Source organism: Ciconia boyciana, chromosome 1 (genome assembly GCF_034638445.1).
Source record: "Ciconia boyciana chromosome 1, ASM3463844v1, whole genome shotgun sequence".
Lineage (NCBI taxonomy): Eukaryota > Metazoa > Chordata > Aves > Ciconiiformes > Ciconiidae > Ciconia > Ciconia boyciana.
In genome coordinates this window covers 174,867,895-174,887,468 of record NC_132934.1, presented here as the reverse complement: position 1 = coordinate 174,887,468, position 19,574 = coordinate 174,867,895, and the positions used below count along the sequence as shown (strand labels likewise).

The following is a 19,574-nucleotide window of genomic DNA, read 5'->3' as shown; positions in this document are numbered from 1 at the left end:
ACCTTGCCTTTTGTAGTCCAGATGCCACAATGCAGATTAGTTTAATTACTTTTACCATATTATTTTTCCTACCCTACCATGACTCCTCTCACTTAAGCACTTAAGAACATAGTTACAAAGGTTACTCATTAAATCTCCCTAAACTCAAGCAAACAATGAATTAATAATGCTGAATAATGACCACTGTTTAGCCAATCCTTCCAAAATTTTCCACCCTCCCCACAGCCCAACATCTGTCTTCCCATATCCTTATTCATGTACCCTAATATCCGGAAGATCATTCACCCACGGAAATAAATCTCTCTCAAACTTTTACTTTACAACCTGATGACATTCACATATTCCTTAAAAAAAACCCCTATGTGGGTACCAGCAGGAGACCATGCCATGTAACAGATGACGGGACCAGGGTCTGTTCTGCCCCAGGCAGAACTTCCCATGCGGTATGTTCCTCAGCAGTTACCCTCTGCCCATCAACTATCTGGTATCATGGTATTTGATGCCAGATGCTTCAAAGACAGATACCACAAAACGGCCATGTAAATAGTTATGTGTTATTCTGCCAGTGGGAAAACTGCTCTGGAGCTCCAGGAAACAGAGCCGGGCTTACGTTCCCTAGGCAAGGAACTTTATTTACTGCAATTGCAGATGCCCTATGTACTCCCTGCACACTTGCAGTTCGTTTCATTTGTGTATTATTTAAGCTTCATTTATTCATCAGTTTAGCAGGCTCTTGGCAACCATGTCATAAGTAACGATGAAGTAACGCTGTCTACTACTAGGACAGAAAACATCCCTGTGATCAAGTTCTAAACCAATTTCTTCCTCTGGCATAAACTCACCTCCCTCTCTGGTATTACAGCTGAGTGCCATGCCCCTTCTTATTTGTGTCCCCTTCAGACGGTCCCATCTATCCTATTTTTATGCACATGTAATTCTCACCATGACTCTGAGTTATTACATCACTTCTCTGTAGCCCCTTCTTGCAACAGTATTCAGCATTTTGAAATACTGGTAACATTTTTGTTCCAAATAAAAGTCAACTAGAAAATACACGTAACAGACTGTTCAGGGGTACAGGCTTAGGCACATAGTCAGATTTTTTTGTATTTAAGCTTTCATCACCCTGTGAAAGAGTCACAAGCTGAAATTCCACTTTTGAGAAGGAAAAAGTTAGAAAAGCACTTGGAAATGAAACTTGGTTTATAGTTTTGTTGCGGTTTAGCCCCAGCTGGCAATTAAGCACCACGCAGCCGCTCGCTCACCCTCCCCCCTGGTGGGATGAGAAAGAGAATCGGAAGAGCAAAAGTAAGAAAACTCGTGGGTTAAGATAAAAACAGTTTAATAATTGGGAAAAAAATAATATTAGTAATAAATTGTAATGAAAAGGAAAACAACAAGAGAGAGAGAGAGGAACAAAACCCAGGAGAAAAAACAAGTGATACAACTGCTCACGACCCACTGACTGACACCCAGCCCGTCCCTGAGCAGCGACCATTGCCCCCCGGCCAACTCCCCCCAGTTTCTATACTGAGCATGATGCCATATGGTATGGAATAGCCCTTTGGCCAGTTGGGGTCAGCTGTCCTGGCTGTGCCCTCTCCCAGCTTCTTGTGCACCCGGCAGAGCATGGGAAGCTGAAAAGTCCTTGCCCAGTGTAAGCACTGCTTAGCAACAACTAAAACATCAATGTGTTATCAATATTATTCTCATACTAAATCCAAAACACAGCATTATACCAGCTACCAGGAAGAAAACTAACTCTATCCCAGCCGAAAGCAGGACAAGTTTCCAAACTGGGAGGGTGGGAGCATAGGGAAGATGCTGTCCCTCGCTCTGTTCACAAAATACAATGGTTTTGAGTCAAACTTGCACGGTTTAATAGGCGGCACCTGCCCAGCCGTGCTATCTACAGCCATATATTTAATACACTCAGTTTCTACTGCCATTACTCTTGGAGGAGTATTCCCCACATAAAAACAGAGTGAACTTCTAAGGATTTAGCCCATAGCAAGCTGAAAGAAAACAAATAATCCAGCACGCATGCCTCTGCCTATGTTTGATGATGTTAAATTTTCTAGTCAAAGTCAACAGATCTGCAGCTTTGCAGGGTTGAGGACATCTGGTGATTCCTGGTTGGGTTTCTGCTACAGGATATTATGCAATACATATAAGGTGTAGTATTTATGTCAGCTGGTTTCAGCTCCCACGTAAACACCAGAACCGTTCTGAAACATATGGGACAGTCACACTGCACCCATACTGATAGGACTCTGGAAAGGGAAATCATAAATTGAAAACCACAAATGATGGCTAATTAGATTTTGCATTTCTACTAAAAATAAGCAATTTTGGGCAGAAAATAATCTTTTTACAGCAAAAGCACTACCTGATAATGAGCAGCCTCAGGCACTCCCAGAGGAAGAGGGCAGCTTAGCTTTTAGACACAGGGGAAAGGGAAAAATGACAACTCTTACGTTTTGTGTGATATTTTTATTAGTATAATTTTTTAATGAAAAAACATCAGAGCACTTATAAAGCACTTTCCAACTTCAAAGTGCCTTATAAAGCTTTTTTTAAAATGTAATCCTTCATAGAAGTCTGTCTTCGTAATAGCACTGTGTAACAAATATCGTGTCCATTCTGCAGGTAGGAAAACCAACACAGTGAGCATCAGCAACCTTCCCAAAACTGCAGAGAAAGTGAACAGCAATGCTATGACTCACATATTAGGAACACCTTACTTTCTGTAATGAAACTGCTAGATCTTGGTTTCATCCCTTTAAAGTTTGAAATATTTTCAATCATTTTGATGCAAAAATCCAATTCAATTATTTAGATGTCTTTCTAAAGGTCATTTGGGATCTCTGTTTCCAAGTTACTGATTCACTATATCTCTTTGGTGAACATAGTGAATTTGACTTTTGTGTTTCAGTATTGTCAAAATATGCAAATAAAGTATCTTTCTGGGAAGAGACTGAAGTTTCAGATCAGTTGAGCAAGATTGGGAAAACATTTTCCACGAGCAGAACAGGAACATACTGTGCTGCCTGTGACACGTCTTGAAATTCAGGTTTTTTATTCCTCGTTCTCAGTCTGACTTAGGCAAAGCACAGGGATATGGTTTCTCCATGTGAAAACTGGGAACAAAACAATTTATTCAGTTCAAAAATACAGTGACAACCTCCACTCTAAAACAAGAGACAGAACATCACACTTTTAGCAGCTCTCGAACTGATTATTTACAAGCTCCACTTCTGATAATTGAGGTGCAAGTCCTTTTCCCACATCACAACACACAACTATCTTTCCATTTCACTGCACTGCTGAGCTTGGGTCCTCTTTGTCGTCCTGGCCCTTCTTCTCACTCCCTCTGCAAGACCAGTACTAGTTCAGCAACCTTATCTCTTTCCTTCTCCTGCTATTGTCCCACATGCCCCTCTTGGTCTACAGCTGCCTCAGTTTGCTGCTATTTTAATACAAATCCCAGCAAAAAAGCCTTTGTGACCAGACTCACAAAATTCAATTATCTGTAATTTAAGAAGGCAAATCCATTACATTGGTCTCAGCCCTGTTCTGTCACCGCACACACAGGAGAGAAACAAAGAGGGGGAATCCAAGAAACGTCTCTTCCACATTTTCTCTTTTTGGGCTTCTGCACAGAGACTGCCCCACGATGGGACATACCTACTGCTATGTGAGATACAAATGAATTAACACTCTGGAACAAGGATTAGTTACGTACATTGCCAAGGGTATTGCTGATGTAAAATGATACATTTTAATTCCTGTAAAAACAGAAAAAATAAAATTTTTGGAAATGTAAAAGGCCTCTTTGTGTGCACCTGAATCCATGAGCCAGACCAAATCGCAACAGGAGATGACAAATAGCACTTTATTACCCTCCTTGATAATTTTTTCCTGCATGATGTGGTACATATATAAATATTTAAGTATATGTTAAGTGCATATACACACACTTAATATATATATTTTATATATATCTATGTAGTGGAAGATGGTATGAAGTTTTCTCCTTCCCTCCAGCCACAGCAAATATATGGGACTATCAAATTTCCAGTGCCATGGGGCACTGAGATTCTTCCTTTTATGGCAGCCTTCACTCACAAATGTATTTGGGAAAGGTGATGCAACAGATCTGTACTTCCATCAGCAACCAACTGCATGGAGGGTGCCAGCAGATCTACACACTAACTCTCTTTAACTGGGGTGCTGCAGGCCTGGGTTTTAGTCTGGCCTCCCCAGATAAAACACCTTTCCTTCACTGTGGTCCATAACTGCAAGGGAGATGCCAAACAAGTGACACTTCCCTTGCCATCTGCCTCCGATTCTGCTACCGTCACTCCTCCTGGATGCTCCAGGGATTGCTCCACCATGTTCATCAAGAGCAATACTGATGTTTCTCAGTATAAAAGTTAAACCTTCCACTGCCTGTAAAAAACAAAACAACAAACAACCCCCCAAAGAAATAAACAAACAAATAAAAAAAGAACAAAAAGGCTCCAAGGGATGAGCTTTGTCTCACTCAGTTTTGCACAACCAATTATTTGTTGTTTATTGTGCTAGAAGTCAGTCTCAAGCAGAGGCTGGGTCCCTGGTGTGCTGGGCTGTCTGCAGAAACAGAGCATTAAAAATCCACCTCCCATTTAAGTAAATGAGTTGTGAATGGCATTAAACTTCCCAAATGAAGAGATACCAGCTTTTATCACCATAAAAAGCAGAATAAATATACATGATACTAAAGAAAAACATTAACTGACAAGAATACACATGACAAGGGAAAAGATCATTAGAGTTCATGTGACCAAGATACCACTACATTTCATATCCTATGTGGAGAACACACTGCAGTGCAGAAAATAACCCCTTGTCCTACACAGGTGTCACCTGATCTTTTTCTTTTCCCACGAAACAAGAAGTTTTTGTAAAATCTCCCCAGTTTTCTACCTACTTATTTGCAAAAAGATTGAAAACACTAGCTTTCAGGCTCTACCTCGTTTCCTTTTAGCCATGGAAAAAAGAAAGCAGAAAAAAAGAAAACCTGAATAAAACATTAAAACAAAGGCTTTTGTGAAGCTTACTTGCAGTTTTGAGCACGCTCTGATCAAAGGCTGCCCTAAAAAGGCCAGGGTGGGCACGAGCAACTCCAGACACGATTCCCGAAAGACTTGGGGTATCACTGGTAATAGGCATTTCAGCAGCGAGTTGTTATCCTGTTCCCTCTGCCATGGACTGAGTGGGCTGCAAGAGTTAACATCCTTGGAAACCCTGTGTATTTACTCCTCCAGGTCTGGGTGCAACATCTGGGAAAGAATTTTGGAGGGAATGGGAGTAGAGAGGTCTTTCTCACCTCCGTGCCACTGCAAGGCTACACATTGTAGACCACAATCATGCCTGAGACCTTAGATGAACTGCAGTTCTTTGGAGGTAGAATATTAAGTACTACATGGTTTACTTAGAGAAAATTTTATTCTGCATAATGAAATCATCATTATTCCCTCGTGCCACACACAGACAAAACACATATGCACCCCATATTTACAAAGTCAAGGGGCACTGTTGCAAATATTTTTCATAACCTAGAGACTGAAAGCAATCACAGACGCAATTAGACTTGCTTTCCCATCAAAGTGCCTTGGAATCACCACGTGGGCACTCTTCCATATCGGCACAGCATCAGACCTACAATGCAGAGGAATGACTCCCCGTGTGTAAGGTGAATTCAGAGCTCGCAAAATGCGCCAGAAATGAAATCATTTAACTTTCCACAGAGCAGCTATTGGAAGAGAACGGGATGTACAAGCTCCTTGTGGTATGGACACCTGCCCGTAAGTAGCTGGACTCAGACAACTATTCCACTACATCCAGAGGTTCCCATTTCTGAACACCACCTTACTAGGCTGTGGTGGCATTGGTGAGTCTGCCTTTGTACCCTGGTACATATTGCACCAGCAGACATCTGCTTTTAAGTACATTTCTGTCCTGAAATCTGAACTCAGTCACATCAATGGGAATAGGCTGAGGCTTCAGCAGCCCCATTTATTAAATAATCTGTTTATCTTCTAAATAGGAAATGCATGAAGAAAGAGCAGAAAACCAGAAGTGAAGAATTCCATGAAATATACTGGTTTCCACATTGGAAAGCTCTACTGTTTATTGAAACTGGCAATAAATGTTAAACACTAGAAGAAAGTATTTCTTAAAAAATAAAAGCATCACCCAATACAAATAGAACCTCCTATTTTACTTAAAGCAAATTAATTTTTAAATTGGCTTTGTTTATTTAAATTCCCAGTTTCTGGAACAGCATGTGAACCTGCTGTTGCAGCTTTTTTCACCCGACAGATTTATGTGGAGGAGGAGAGCTCTGGGATAAGGGCCTAGGGAGCACACAGGACATGCGAAAGAAAAGCTGGGCTTTTGAAGAGTGAGTCTGGAGGACAGGTGACAAAGAGGTGTTAATTTTAAAGTAGGCCAAAAATCTACACAGTTCAAGTCAAATCCAGAAGGATTATTTAAAAAATGTTGCTTCCTCCCAATATTTGCCTAAAGAAGGGATTACAAATCTGTAAATATCTCTCTGGAACTTATAGCTAGCAAAAGGCATTAAACAGACCTTAAGAAAACAACAGGTAATGAATGGAGTTTTAAAACCTACAGAGCAAAAATAACTTTTTTGGTGCCTCTGACTTCTTAAGTCTGCTCTGAAATTGCTCAAAGGAAAATGTGAACAAAGACTAATGACAGGGGCCCTTTCATATTAAAATAATATATGGAGCAACAGTGAGTGAGAGGAATGCAATGTTTGAAAAAGGACAGACTAAATAAAACACCCGTGCACTCACTAGCCCTCTCTCTTCTAGGGTGGTGTCTCAACCCAGCTATAAAGGAACATCTCAGGGAGGAAATGCTGTCATTTTCTCAGGTACAAAACAGCATTGCTGAGATGTTTACTGTCTCCATGTAACGCCGCTGAAGACCCCCTGACACTGACAAATAGGCTTCATTACGTCTGTGGCAAAGGTATTTGCTCTCATCTCTCAGGAACGATATAGGCGTTGATCAAGGACAAAGCACCAAACACTAAAAAATTCATTTGGCCTGGGGGCTATATTCAGCCTGCCTCTGTAAGCGCCTAACGAAGCAGCCGCATCTTCTGCAGCAGCCGCACTGAGAAGAGTCATTGGGACCCGGTGCTGGTTGGGGTTCACGGATGAAAAGCAGCACTTGCAGCCCAGTATCTGAGTCCCACAGAAGGTGCTCTGGTTACAGCTCTTGCCTTCCTCTACCCTTCGGAGGCAGGAGCAAAGCCATGGCCATGGCTATACAATGCCCTATGCTCACAGACTAAATCCATTCCCACTTCAGGCCAACTGGCAAGTCCCAGGCTGTTGCTGCCATTGACCCCAGAAAGCCACTCTGCCATGTTCCTCCAGAGATTAGTAACTAACGACTGAAATAAGGTTGCACAGAAATACAGAATGCTGATTACTCCTACAATAACATAAAATCCTACAGAGGTGAGAGACAGGGAGCAATCTTTTCTGTATCAGACGTTGTAAAATTGTGTCTCACATAACCTTAAAGCAGGCATCTTCTTTCTTTATTGACTTCTTCAGAATGATTCATCCAATGTTTTAAACTCCTTAGGCTTCTCCATATGGTAAGAGGGTAGCCACAATGAACTACAACTGGATTTAGCTGTGAGAAACTTCAGATGTGAAATCCAAGACAAATCAAATTTCCCTTTAAATGACTATGTAGTTGGTTAGACAGGTCACAGTCCCCATGCTAGGCACCGCTCTGGGACACGTTCACATCACCCAGTGTACTCTGCATCCTTAGAAAAAAGAGAAGAGCTTTACATCTCCTCCACATGTACTATGCATTACACTTTTCAAGTCTCTGTGTTCTTTACCAGGCCCCCTAACAGACAGCATAATTTGCCTCTTCAATTTACATTATATGCCTCAAATTTACATGCTCTCCCTATTTAAGAGGAGACAGATGATGTCTATGAAAACTGGATCATGATATGCAAAGGTTAGCTTTGGTACTAACAGGCCGGCGATTCAGGTTAAAACAGAATAGTGCACACTAGGATTTGCAGACTAAGTAGCCTGTGGATGAGACGTGGAAGTGGCTTTTAGCCACGTGGTTGTCCAGTGGGACAGTTTGTCCATGACTGGGTGCACCACCACATGCATGCCCCGGGACACTGCCCGCAGCCAGCAGCCACTGCCCTGCAGCGTCTCTGTTGGCAGCCAGAACCTGCCATCTCTTGATAATAATGCTTTTCATTATTTAATGCATTAACAAGGCAGCTGAAATCACTATGAATAAAAAAGGGTTTGTGAGTTTTTTGTATGATTACTGTCATCTATCCAAAAGGTGTTTCCACTTTCTAATGTCTCCTTTGCACTGTTATGGTAACTAGCCCCAAAGGACGTTTGCTCTTGTTTTGCCTCTTCTCTCTCCCTAAAACAGACTCCCCTGTCCTCCCGTCTTTCCAGTCACTCCCTTCATCCACAACTAATAAGCTTATTGAGGCTATAATAATATATACATGAAATTTATTATTTCACCTGAGACTGTACTACATTGCATTTGACCTGATAAATGGCCTGACTGCATGGCTTTGTCCTGCCACCTTCACTGTATCTAGCTTATAAACTTAGTTTCATTATAGTTACAGATGATTGAAAAATAATGACAAGTCAAGTGAAATTTAACAGGGAAATTGCAAACAATTTTGACTACTTTGCAGCTTTCCATTAACATTCCAGAAACATCCAGCCAACTAGAGAGGAGGTCGAGATGTATGTCCTCAACTTTATGGCATGAAAATATCTGCCTGCTTTTTGCCAAAATAATGAAATTATTTAATGCATTTTACAGTTTTCACAGACCCATGATTTCCAGTTTCACCGACTTCCCAGATCAGTTATTAAAGTTTAGTTTTTATAACCCCTATCAGCCTCTCAACAGAAGGTATGATTTGCCTCTTCGATTTACATAAAACCTAACAGATTTTCATCATCTCTCTTCAGAGGGAACAGAGTATGTAGATCTTTCACAAACCAGGGCTAGTAGAAAAGGAAACAACAATTCATTAAGATAAATTTAAATATTTTTAGAATGAAATTTTGATGGGAGAAAAAAAACACAGTGGAAGCAACTTAGTCTGCAATGCTTAGCTGTCCTACTGAAGTGTCAATGGCAACTTTAGTACTGCCTGAAAGGCTTGAAATAGCCATTACATGTCATAAAATAACGCTACGGTTGTTTCCCTCTCCGTCTTCAAAGTAAAAGCAGCAAACTGAAGAAGGTGAGTCCCACCAGGGCTGCATGGGTGCAGATCTCATGGGGAACAGGAGTTACAGCTCTCCTCATTCCCAGGGCTGACACCAGCACCTACGCCGAGCACAATGCAGACATAAGCAGACCGGGAATGCAACCCAGGGCTGCTGGTTTTCCCATTTTTGGAGATAACTCATGGGTAGAGTCACACATTAGTAATTTTCTTTAAGTTCACTGAAGCAGAAACTAACTCAACACAACTCCAGTGAGCCAACTTCTCACAGTTTCTCCTTGCGGAAAGAGTTGATAAACCTGAGCTGCGAGATTGCCTGCAAGCCCCGAAGGCTCTCCATCACACCCGATACCTCCTCATAGCTTTATCTGACGATTTGGCAAAACAACAACAAGAAGCTGATACTAGAAAGAGAAATTTAATACCAGTGCTTGTGATTTATGAAATGCTCTAACTATTACAGGTTTCACTTGCAGTTTTTCTAGTTGGAGAGACTATGTGTAATTCAAGCTCGCCCCCCAGTGGACTCCATGCCCACACCAGTACACTACGTTTTGAGGACACTGGTGAGAAGTATTGGGGAGCTAGACGATGGCATACTTAAAAAAAAATAGGGGTCACTCTAAGAGAATCAAATGCAATTGTTACCGTCTATAATATTTTGTTGCCGTTTTTAATTAAGTTTGAAAGAAGTATACTTTCTAACCAACCAAATTGTTCAAAATACCGCATCGTTTTTCCTCCTGTATCCAAACGACTGAGAACGTTTTAGTGGCTATGTATATATAGTAAATGGAAAAAAAAAAAAAAAGTAATGCATATATATTAAATAAAAAAAAAATATCTCAAACACATCCTGCTTAGGTAAACAATTGTCTGTAAAATCAGCCTGCCTAAAAAAAAAAAGCCCAGATTATGCAATGCTGAGTTTCTGTGATCTTTTCTCAGAAAGTTTCCTACTGAAACTTGCTCACCCTTGCATGCATAGCTGTCATACTTCATTTATACTTATCCAAAACTGCACTAATTACTGTGGGTCATACATGAATAATTAACTTCTTTTGCCTGAAGCAAAAGTAAAGGCCAAGATAAAAAATGTAAGATGAGATTAATACATAGAATATGCTTACAGCCAACGCTACATGTAAGTCTGAATATACCAACTTCTTACCAAGACCTGAGAAGTGTTCTGTTAAACACATTTAATTTTAACAGCTCAATACAGATTTTCTCACTGGATCCATTGCCTAAATTCAGTGCTCACCTTCTCTCTAGACTACACTTTACTCCTTACATTGCAGCAGGCATGAAGACATGACAATATAAAGCAGTTAACAGCTGACCATTTAATGAAGGTTTTTGATTTGATGTTATTTTTCTTTTCTCCCTGAAGGAATAAACCAACATCCAACATGACTGCAAAATATTTCAGACAGCTGCCTTTTGGGGTGGGGATTCATTTCAGCCAGCTAACAGGCAGGTATCCGGTCTTCCTCTGTATTCAGCAGTGAAAGAGAAGCAACGTGGCAAGCCAATCCCTGGGTCTACCTAAAGAGGGAATAACGTGCCCCAGAGGTGCCAATCCCTCTTCTCTGACTACCCAGAGATCCCAGACAGATAACATAGCCTAGACACCCAGCTGCCAGGGAACCAAGGCTGAGGAGATGGATCCTACGATTATGGCAGGTACAGAAACTGCCTTCATACTGCTGGAGAGTTACAGCTGCAAAAACTGTAATTACCAACACCATTTCAAGCCTTCAGTGCCTACTTTTGAGCACCCTAAGTGCACAGCCTGAGATTCAGCAGTGCAGACTATCTAACACTGATTTGGGTGCGTTACCTACAAGTGCTGGTCTGCCATGAGATCACAAATGAATTACAGACTCATGACAAATGTGATTCTCAGTGATTTAAAACGTCATGGCAGAGAAGAGCCTTCTGTATTTCTGGGCTAACTTGGGTGTGGCATTTCTGAGGTTGTTCACATGTAGTTTTGTAACTCAGCTCCTTACGTGGTGCTTGCTTATACTCCTGCACTGGTCACCAGTCTTGCAGGCTAGAAAAGAGTGACCTCCCTGTGGTATAAGCACGTAAGTGGTATTTTTGGTTCAAACCAAGAAGTCTACCAGTTTCACACCTCTGCTGGGCTCTCTGCCCTCTAATCTGCTACAGCCATAAAATGCTCAAAGGGTGATACAGGCAAGAATAGGGAAACAACTTAGAAATCAGGGCAGGGAGAAGGAAAGGGACAGAGTAGGGTTAGCTTGGGATAAAAGGAATAAAACAGGAATGAGAGAGAACAAGGTGAAAGGGCAAGGGTATATAAAATATATCAGAAGGGTAGGGACAAAAGACCATATTGAAGATGGGAGAACAGGGAAGAGGAAAAAAGAATTAAGGCGAGACATGATAACTTAAGAGAGAGGAGAAGGCACAAGCATTAATGGGAAGATATGAAGAAACTAGAATAATTGGCCTAGAGGGAAACGTAATGAAATTCCCAGATCACCAGAACATTTCCGCTGTTTAAGGAAGGGACTCTTACCTTACATTAATTGGTTTAGTAGGGGGTATTAGGACGGAGCCTTGTTCAGTATTCCTCTCAACAAAAGTCCTACCAACCAAAAGACATATTGGAAAGAGTGATGGAGACGTGGCCTCATTTGAAATGTAGAAGCCATCACTTAATTTTTTAAAATAGTATCTCATACTCTTTAGAGTACATCACACCACAGAAAGTGCCAGCAGATTCTCAGCAAAGAACAACATTGTGCTACATGCTGGATAAACACCATCTTTTCTCCAAGGAGTTACAAGAACACTGAAGTACATTAAGAGCAGAGAGATCAATAAATCTAATTTAAGCAAATCAGCAGCAGAGTAAGGAACAGCACTGAAACTCAGAGCATTCTGTCCACTGCCTTTCTAGCCATCCAAGCAATTCCCTTTTGAATTGTTCTTGATGACTTCAAATTGCTGCTCCTGAGTTTATCCACGATAAAAATACAACAATTACACATCACTGCTTCAGCTACCCTTACATGCCTGTCATGTAGACTAGTAACAGCCCATAAAGTTAATAAGGACATCAGGTATTGATTAAGTGTTAGGTATTATCATCACTGAATGGGACCCAGCTCATCTAGGCACCTCTCTTGCATCTCTGTTGTAGGGACCTAGTGCAACCTATTCTTGTAAAGGGACTGGCTTCCCTCTGCAGTATGTGGTAGGTGCCTCTGAAAGCCTCCAGAAAGAAATACTGAGCTCTTGAGTTTACACTTGAATTGAACTGAAGGCATTTAGTGGCACCTATCATTCAAAGTCTACATCTGTAAAAGCAAGTAGTAGCTCAATAGGAGCAGGTCTGTAGAGTGAAAAAATGGTGCTGAAGATCCATGTCCACAGTATATGGTTTTCTTGAGGTTTTTTTTGGACTAGCTCTGGTTGGTCCCAAGCAATGACCACCCATTGCTCGTTGAAGCACATTAAGTGTGTCCCTGGAGGCTACTTTTCTGTTTAGTTTCATCTGAAACAAGTCCGATTGTGCTGAGACCGCTCCTGTGCCGAGAAGCGGGGATGACAGGGGAATTCAATTCAAAAGCACTCTCGAGCTGCACCAGAATGCCAATGCTGATGCACCCGCAGACATCTCCATTGTTTAGGTACAGACATTCAGCTCTTAGTGTAGGATGACGAGTTCAAGACATCCTGAATTAGGCAGAAAGGAACCCGCTTGTCTTAACTGTGGTACACAGTGCCAGAAAAGTCCTACCTGTGTGTGTCCTCCGGTGAGCCTTCAGGTGGGAACTTTTTGTGTATACTTTGTTGCATCCCTCAAAGTCACACCGATGGATGCGCCGCTTCCTGGAGTCTGGAGACTCGGACCTTCTCTGACGCCTTGTGCTCTCAATACTGAACGGTGAAATGGAACTAAAAAACAGAACAGAAGCAAAAAATGAAGCAAAAGCATGGTGTATATCCTGGGCCCCAAAAGATCAGCTGTAATATATCACCGTGCCAGAAGTGACCTTAACAATTAATTATTTCCTTTTCTACAATGTAGTCCACAGCATGTATTTGAAACAATCTGTGCTTGAACTAGAGCGTATTTTGCAGTATAAAATAATTCAAGTCTTGATTTACAAGTGCTTTTTGCCAGAGAAAACACCAAGATCCTTGAAATACTGCTCCAATAATGAAGTAACCTGACATTATCTGAGCTTTAGTTCTATTTTTACACATGTCCATATCCAAGCTCACTGAACCCTGCTTTCTAAACAACTTTATATATAGCCTGCATAATTTCTCTTTGACAAGTTTAAATAGATAAAAATCCTAAAACCTTTTATGAAAATGTGTTTCCAGTACCCAGATCTGGACTATTGATCCTCTCATTTGGCCAAACACCTGTTGTTTGCTTGCATACAGGCTGCTAAGAGATCCATATCACCCTGTAGCAGCGATTTTCCCATTTACTTATTTAACAATTCTCAATTTCTCACCTGCAAGTCAATGAATTTTATTTCCTTTCAGACCACTGATAAATAAGAACGTTTATTAGCACAGGGCCAGCAAACAATCCCCACAGAAATGTCTGTGCTCAGCGAAGATACTCCATTTACAGCAACATCCTAAGGCCTATCAGTTATCCAAATCTTAAGCAAATAAAAAAGTAATGCTGAAGTCACGTTACTTTATTTTACAAATACAGTATGTACCGAGTCTAATACTTGAAGAAAGCCTGCTACAACAATGCACTTGCCTTGGTTAGATAAACTTGTGTCATAAACTATTATCAGGCTGGGATGCCAAGATCCAAACCCCCATTGACTTCCATTAATTATATTACCCATCTATAAATCATTATTAATTGATCACCTTATCAACCCCATTATGGCTATACTGCACAGCAGTCATGTTCACCTACAGTTCTACAAGCCTGTTTAGCTACTTTAAGTAGTGGAACAACATTGGCCTTCATTATGTTTCTGGGGCTTCCCCCACATTCCTGGGTTTATTGACATTGAAGGTAAACGATCTGGAGATTCATCAGCCAGCTCTTTTAAACTCTTAAGATGCAAGTTCCTAGTTGTCCTGAAAGAATTTGAGACTGTCAAATGAAAATGAATTGGAGGAAAAGAAACTGAATCTGATCATGAAAAGAAGTAAGCACGAACCTTTGGGGAAGCTAAGACACTAAGAAAGGCATTTGAAAGAAGCACTGATGTTGATGCATCTGCTGAGAAGCTCCTGTGTCAACACCAATCTTCAACCTTCTGTTACAATAGCCAGTGCTGTTACAGCAATAGCTGTTCTGCCATAAACTGCACTTTTAGAGATTTCCAGAATTTGCTGAGGACTATTTATATTGGGTTAAAACTTTGCATAAAACATCTCGCACCATTAGCATGCAATTTCACTCATGTTCCAATTTGCTGCATTATAAACCTTTCAGCCTTGCGTTTGTGGTAGTTCAAATTATGCATTTTTCTTTTTGTTTAAATATTTTTACAGTACAACCCTAATTTAAAGCACTGTTTAAAAAAAATGGAGTACTCTCTTTCTGACAGCCCTCTTTTTCTCTTAACACTTGATGTATATTCATATTTCACCTTCAGGCAAAGAGATTTTTCAGATTAATTATTTTTGCCTATAATATGATGTGTGTAAAAGGGCATGCAGGGAATTTCTGAAATGGAGGAAGAAATGGACAGAGGCCTGTAATATCAACATTAACTAGCAAAAAGTAGTCCCCAAGAGAGTAAGACGCATCAGCACTTTAACTGTGTGACAGGAATACAGATATGTTTAGCTGTCACAGAAATGGCTTCGGAATTGCATTTAAGCATCTGCATCTCAGGGCAAATAAAAGTCCTGGGTTAGATGATTCACTGAGAACGGTCTCACTACTCCATTTTTTTTAAACATCCCACCAGCTAAAATAAAAAGCAAACATGTAAATCAAATCTTAAAGCTCAATACTGAAGGTACAAAATCCAGTGCTCAAGACCAGAAAATCTTTAGAAATAAATATTTGTGCATCATTTTTGCTGCATGTGATTTACAAGCCGTCTTAAAAGCCTATTTTGTAACAGGGCGTTTAGATCCTGGATAGTACAGCTTGTTTAAACGGGAGGAGGATTAAGCTTATAACGCTGCTGCAATTTCCAGCCCCGAGACAAAACGAACCTTGAGCAGAGTCAGCACTCTGTAAAAAGCTATTTGTCACGTACAAGAAAGTGACCTCACTGCTGGGAACTGCTCTGTGCTTTCCCGGGTATTTATACAGGAGATGGTGGCATAAAGCAGTGCCGCAAAGGTGGCACATGATCAGTGCTGCTGCTTCTTAACTGGATTGCTCCCTCTTTCTAAAAGGCGAAGCATCCTACCTATTCCATGCCAGGGAAAACAACCGAATAAGCCACAGAAGGTGCCATGCACTGCCACCGTCCCTCGCAAGCTTCACAGCCATCACTTGCTCAGGATGCCGAGGAGAAAGCTTACCGTCAGCTGGAACCAGCAAATGTAACCTCATGCCTTCCCTTTGCAGCAGTGCAGGCTAAATGACAAACTAGCCAGCAGAAGGGACTCAGGTGGCAAGGGAGAGCACACCTCCAAAGGGGATCTTCCTCTGCCACTCCAACCCCCGTGGCACCGGGGGACCCCACAGTGCAGAGAAGCTCACCGGTGGAAAAGGAGCCAGATCCTACCTGATACCACCAACCTTGTTTTAGCCTTATAAAAGCTGTGTGATTTTTTAAAAATGGAGATACCACAGGAAGCCCTATAAAGAGCACAAGGTGCTTCTTGGAGCTTCCTGAGGTTAGTTCCTCTCACAGTAACTGTCAGTTGATTTGCTGATGTTCTTACCCTTGGCCATGCAGCAGTAAAGGGACACCCTCCTCCTTCTCAAGCAATTTCTACAAAATACCCTCACCGACCACACAGAGACACATAAAAAAAGTCCGCAAAACCATGTTTTGTGCCTTTTAAAGACCATGGGGGTTCTGCCAGGTGGCTCTGGTCAGCACAGGGCTCCAGAAACCACTGTTTGATGGCACTACAGCGGACAAAGACTTTGAGAATGGACATGACTGGGAACTCACACGTTTTTTTTTTTTTTACTGAGTTTTTTTTCTTTTTGTTTACAATGTGTTTTAAAATAATGTAAAATAAATTTAAAAAAACAAAAATTAGTTAACAAAAATAATAATTAAAAAAACTCAAACCCCATCATTCCATAGCAGCCTCTCTTGACTGTGTCCCTCACAGACTGCCCACAGTGAAGACCTGGAAACACATCAGCTGCCGAGAGCTGCCGGGGTGCCCAAGCAAGGAGCTGTCAGTTCTCCTGTTAATGGCCAAGCTCTCAGGCAGCCTTTAAGGCTCAAGGTGGGGTTTAGCATTAGGACTGATACCACAGGTAACATCCCAGGCAAACTGCAGGATGTATCAAATTACTGCTGATACATCAGGTTTGAAAGATAAATTAACAAAGAAGAAAATTGGGTTCTGACCTGTCAACTTGACGTTTATTTATTTGCAGTTCGTTACTTCTAAAACCAGTGTAATTTCTGTATTAGTGTAGAAACTATAACACTAACAGAAATCCTGGGACGCTGCTGGTTGCCTCCATAAGGGTGGAGGGTGAAATGCTCAAAGGGTGAAATGAATGAAATCAATGTGAGCATTTAGGGTGATTTACGAAACTTCAGCTGTGTTATTTCCAGCTGGAAGTGAAAACATGCATCTCTGCAACTCACACATGGCCAAGTGCTTGTCTCTGATGCAAAAAAGTCTGCAGAGTAAAACAAAGACTGGGGCTTCGCCAGTAGATGGCCATCAAGTTCTCCTGAAGGTGATCTGTGCTGCATGCGACAGGGATTATAACAACCCTGGTAATGCAGGATTGTTTTTCCTTTCTACGAATGCTGCCCATGACCTCCTGGGGGTTTCGCCTCCATTCTACGTATAGACGGGGAAAGGCCCCTGGCATATGCAGTAACACTGTTAAAAACACACGTAGCGGGTCTTTTTATACTGATCCTGTGTTTTCCACGCGATATGCAGAGCAGAGCTGCCCGGGGAGCACGGTATGTTAATTAAAGCCTTGAACTGTGTTGAGTGCTGCGACACAACAACATGCCATGCGCTGACAGGTTGCTGCATGCTGGCTGCTCCCCACAAACAGCCTGCTCGCATGCTCCCACGCTGTGGAAAACATGCAGTGTTACTTTTGGCCACCAAAGTACGAGCTGCCTGGTGCTGCTGGCATCCCAGCAAGCTGGGCAAGAGCTGGCTGATACGGCCAGCACGGAGCCAGTGATGAGCAGCGAGCCACCGCTTTGCTCTTTGCCATACAAACCCCAACAGTGTCCCAGTGTTGCATTTTCGTCCTTGTGCTTGCCACCTCTACTCTTCCTCGGCCCCTCCACTATGAGCTCAGGCTCTCTGGCTATGTCTCCTGCCTGCCTCGCAAGACTTCAGGGAAAACACACCGACCCAGGGCCAACAGGTATAGACCAGCTTATGTCTGAAGCCCCCCAGACCTTACCATACGTCTCTCCTTTACAGCATTCAGACTGTATTACCTTCCCCCCTAGTTGGCCCTGTAGTTAAACGAGAGACTTAAGGTTGCACCTTAACAATAGTCCACGGCTGCTAAAAACAGACGCTAACTTCACTTTGGGGTGAAACCCAGACACGTATCAGCTGTGTCCCCTCCACTCTGGCTACTGCGAGAAGGAGAACCAGACTGGGCTCAGCCCCGTGCAGCTTCTGCTCAGCCCAGATGAGGGGCTTGGCAGGCCAGAGCATGCCCACAAGGCGGGCATAATGCAAGCTGTGGTCCTCCTGTGTTTCTCAGGCTCTGGGCTGTCGAAGGATGTGATTTGGCTAAGCTGGCATACCAGGACAGTCCTGCTCCAGTTGCTTTCCCTTGTGTCAGCACTGGCACTTGTCTGATTCTGCAGCGAGCCAGTTCAGGGACCCACAATGACAAAAAGTCAATTCTGCAAAAAACCCACTTGAGCAGCTTGCTTGCTTTTGCTGGTTTAGCCCCCTAAATAGTGGAGTCTGTCAAGTACCTGCACTGACACATGGGAGAGGATGGGAACCTGTGGCCAAGGGTTAGGGGAGTGTCATCACCCCTTCCAGTGACAACTAGCTGTGATTACCACCAATGCCACAACTTCCATGGAAATTCAGAATTTGTATGAAGAAGTCGAGAACATGGACATAAGCAATCAACACAAGGATTGTGTTGATTCACTCAATATATATCAACACAACTGTAAAAATCCACCTTCTGCTCTACAACGAAGCTGCTTCTTGTGATACAAAAACTGGGAGATATTAGCATGCTAAATACTTAGGAGGTGACAATGTGCCTTGGCAATACAGGATAGAACCAACAGGCAAACATTCATATCTCACCCTCAGGCCAATTTTGGACATCCAGATATTTACAGTTTTTCTTTGTTTTTAAAGGGAAGAAAGATATAAATATACAATATTCAAATACACAAATAGTGTATAAATTTAGCAATGTGAATCATTACTTTATGAGACATGCAAAGCTTCTTGGCCAACCTTTCGGTCGTAATAACTAAAAGTGCAGGCAAATGAAATAAAAGCAGAAAACTAGACTATAACATGTCTGCATTCAGATGGTAATGAGCACTTGAAGAAAATCCCTGGATCTCTTGCATTTGCTCGGCATCCAAAGGCAACCTGAGCTGCAGAAACACTGTGGGTTTTGGCTGCTTAACTTCTATAAAACCCAGAGCTCTTAAAGTGAATAAATATGGGTATCAGAGTTGACCTTTCTGTGTTATTTTTGAAAATCTTTGGCTTTGGATCCATGATGGGACGGCACCCCCTCCCAGCATGTCAGTCGATCTCACGCAAACCCATGGCAGCTGTCAGTCATCCTTCGGGTGAAGCGGGGCAGTAGCACCGCTCACGCTCACGGAGCGGCTCCCCGCCAAGGACAGTAGGAAGCAGAGACGACCGTGGTCCCAAAGCTTTTGCTTGGCTTCTCTGGCACATTTCTGAGTCAAGTGAACATGTGCACAGCAGCACATGGCTCATTCAGGGAGCTAATCTCACTTAAAGTATCCTTTCTCTGTTAAGACCTTCAAGTTTCAGACGCTAACAGGGACGATATGAGTACTCTGTGTTTTTGAAAAGGAGAATTGAACCACATTTCCCAGTTTCCAGCTCTCAATTACTTTCT

At 42.1% G+C, this 19,574-nt stretch overlaps 1 protein-coding gene across 23 annotated transcripts in view; it reads right to left on the bottom strand.

Annotated features, from left to right (window-relative positions):
- The window catches only part of KLF12 (KLF transcription factor 12), a 258,752-nt gene that overhangs the window by 13,178 nt on the left and 226,000 nt on the right, over positions 1-19,574 (bottom strand). For all 23 annotated transcript variants that reach the window (XM_072850068.1, XM_072850073.1, XM_072850064.1 and 20 more), the window contains one exon: positions 13,110-13,267. In XM_072850068.1, coding sequence (XP_072706169.1) covers positions 13,110-13,267 — 158 coding nt within the window. The remainder of the gene's footprint in view (positions 1-13,109; positions 13,268-19,574) is intronic.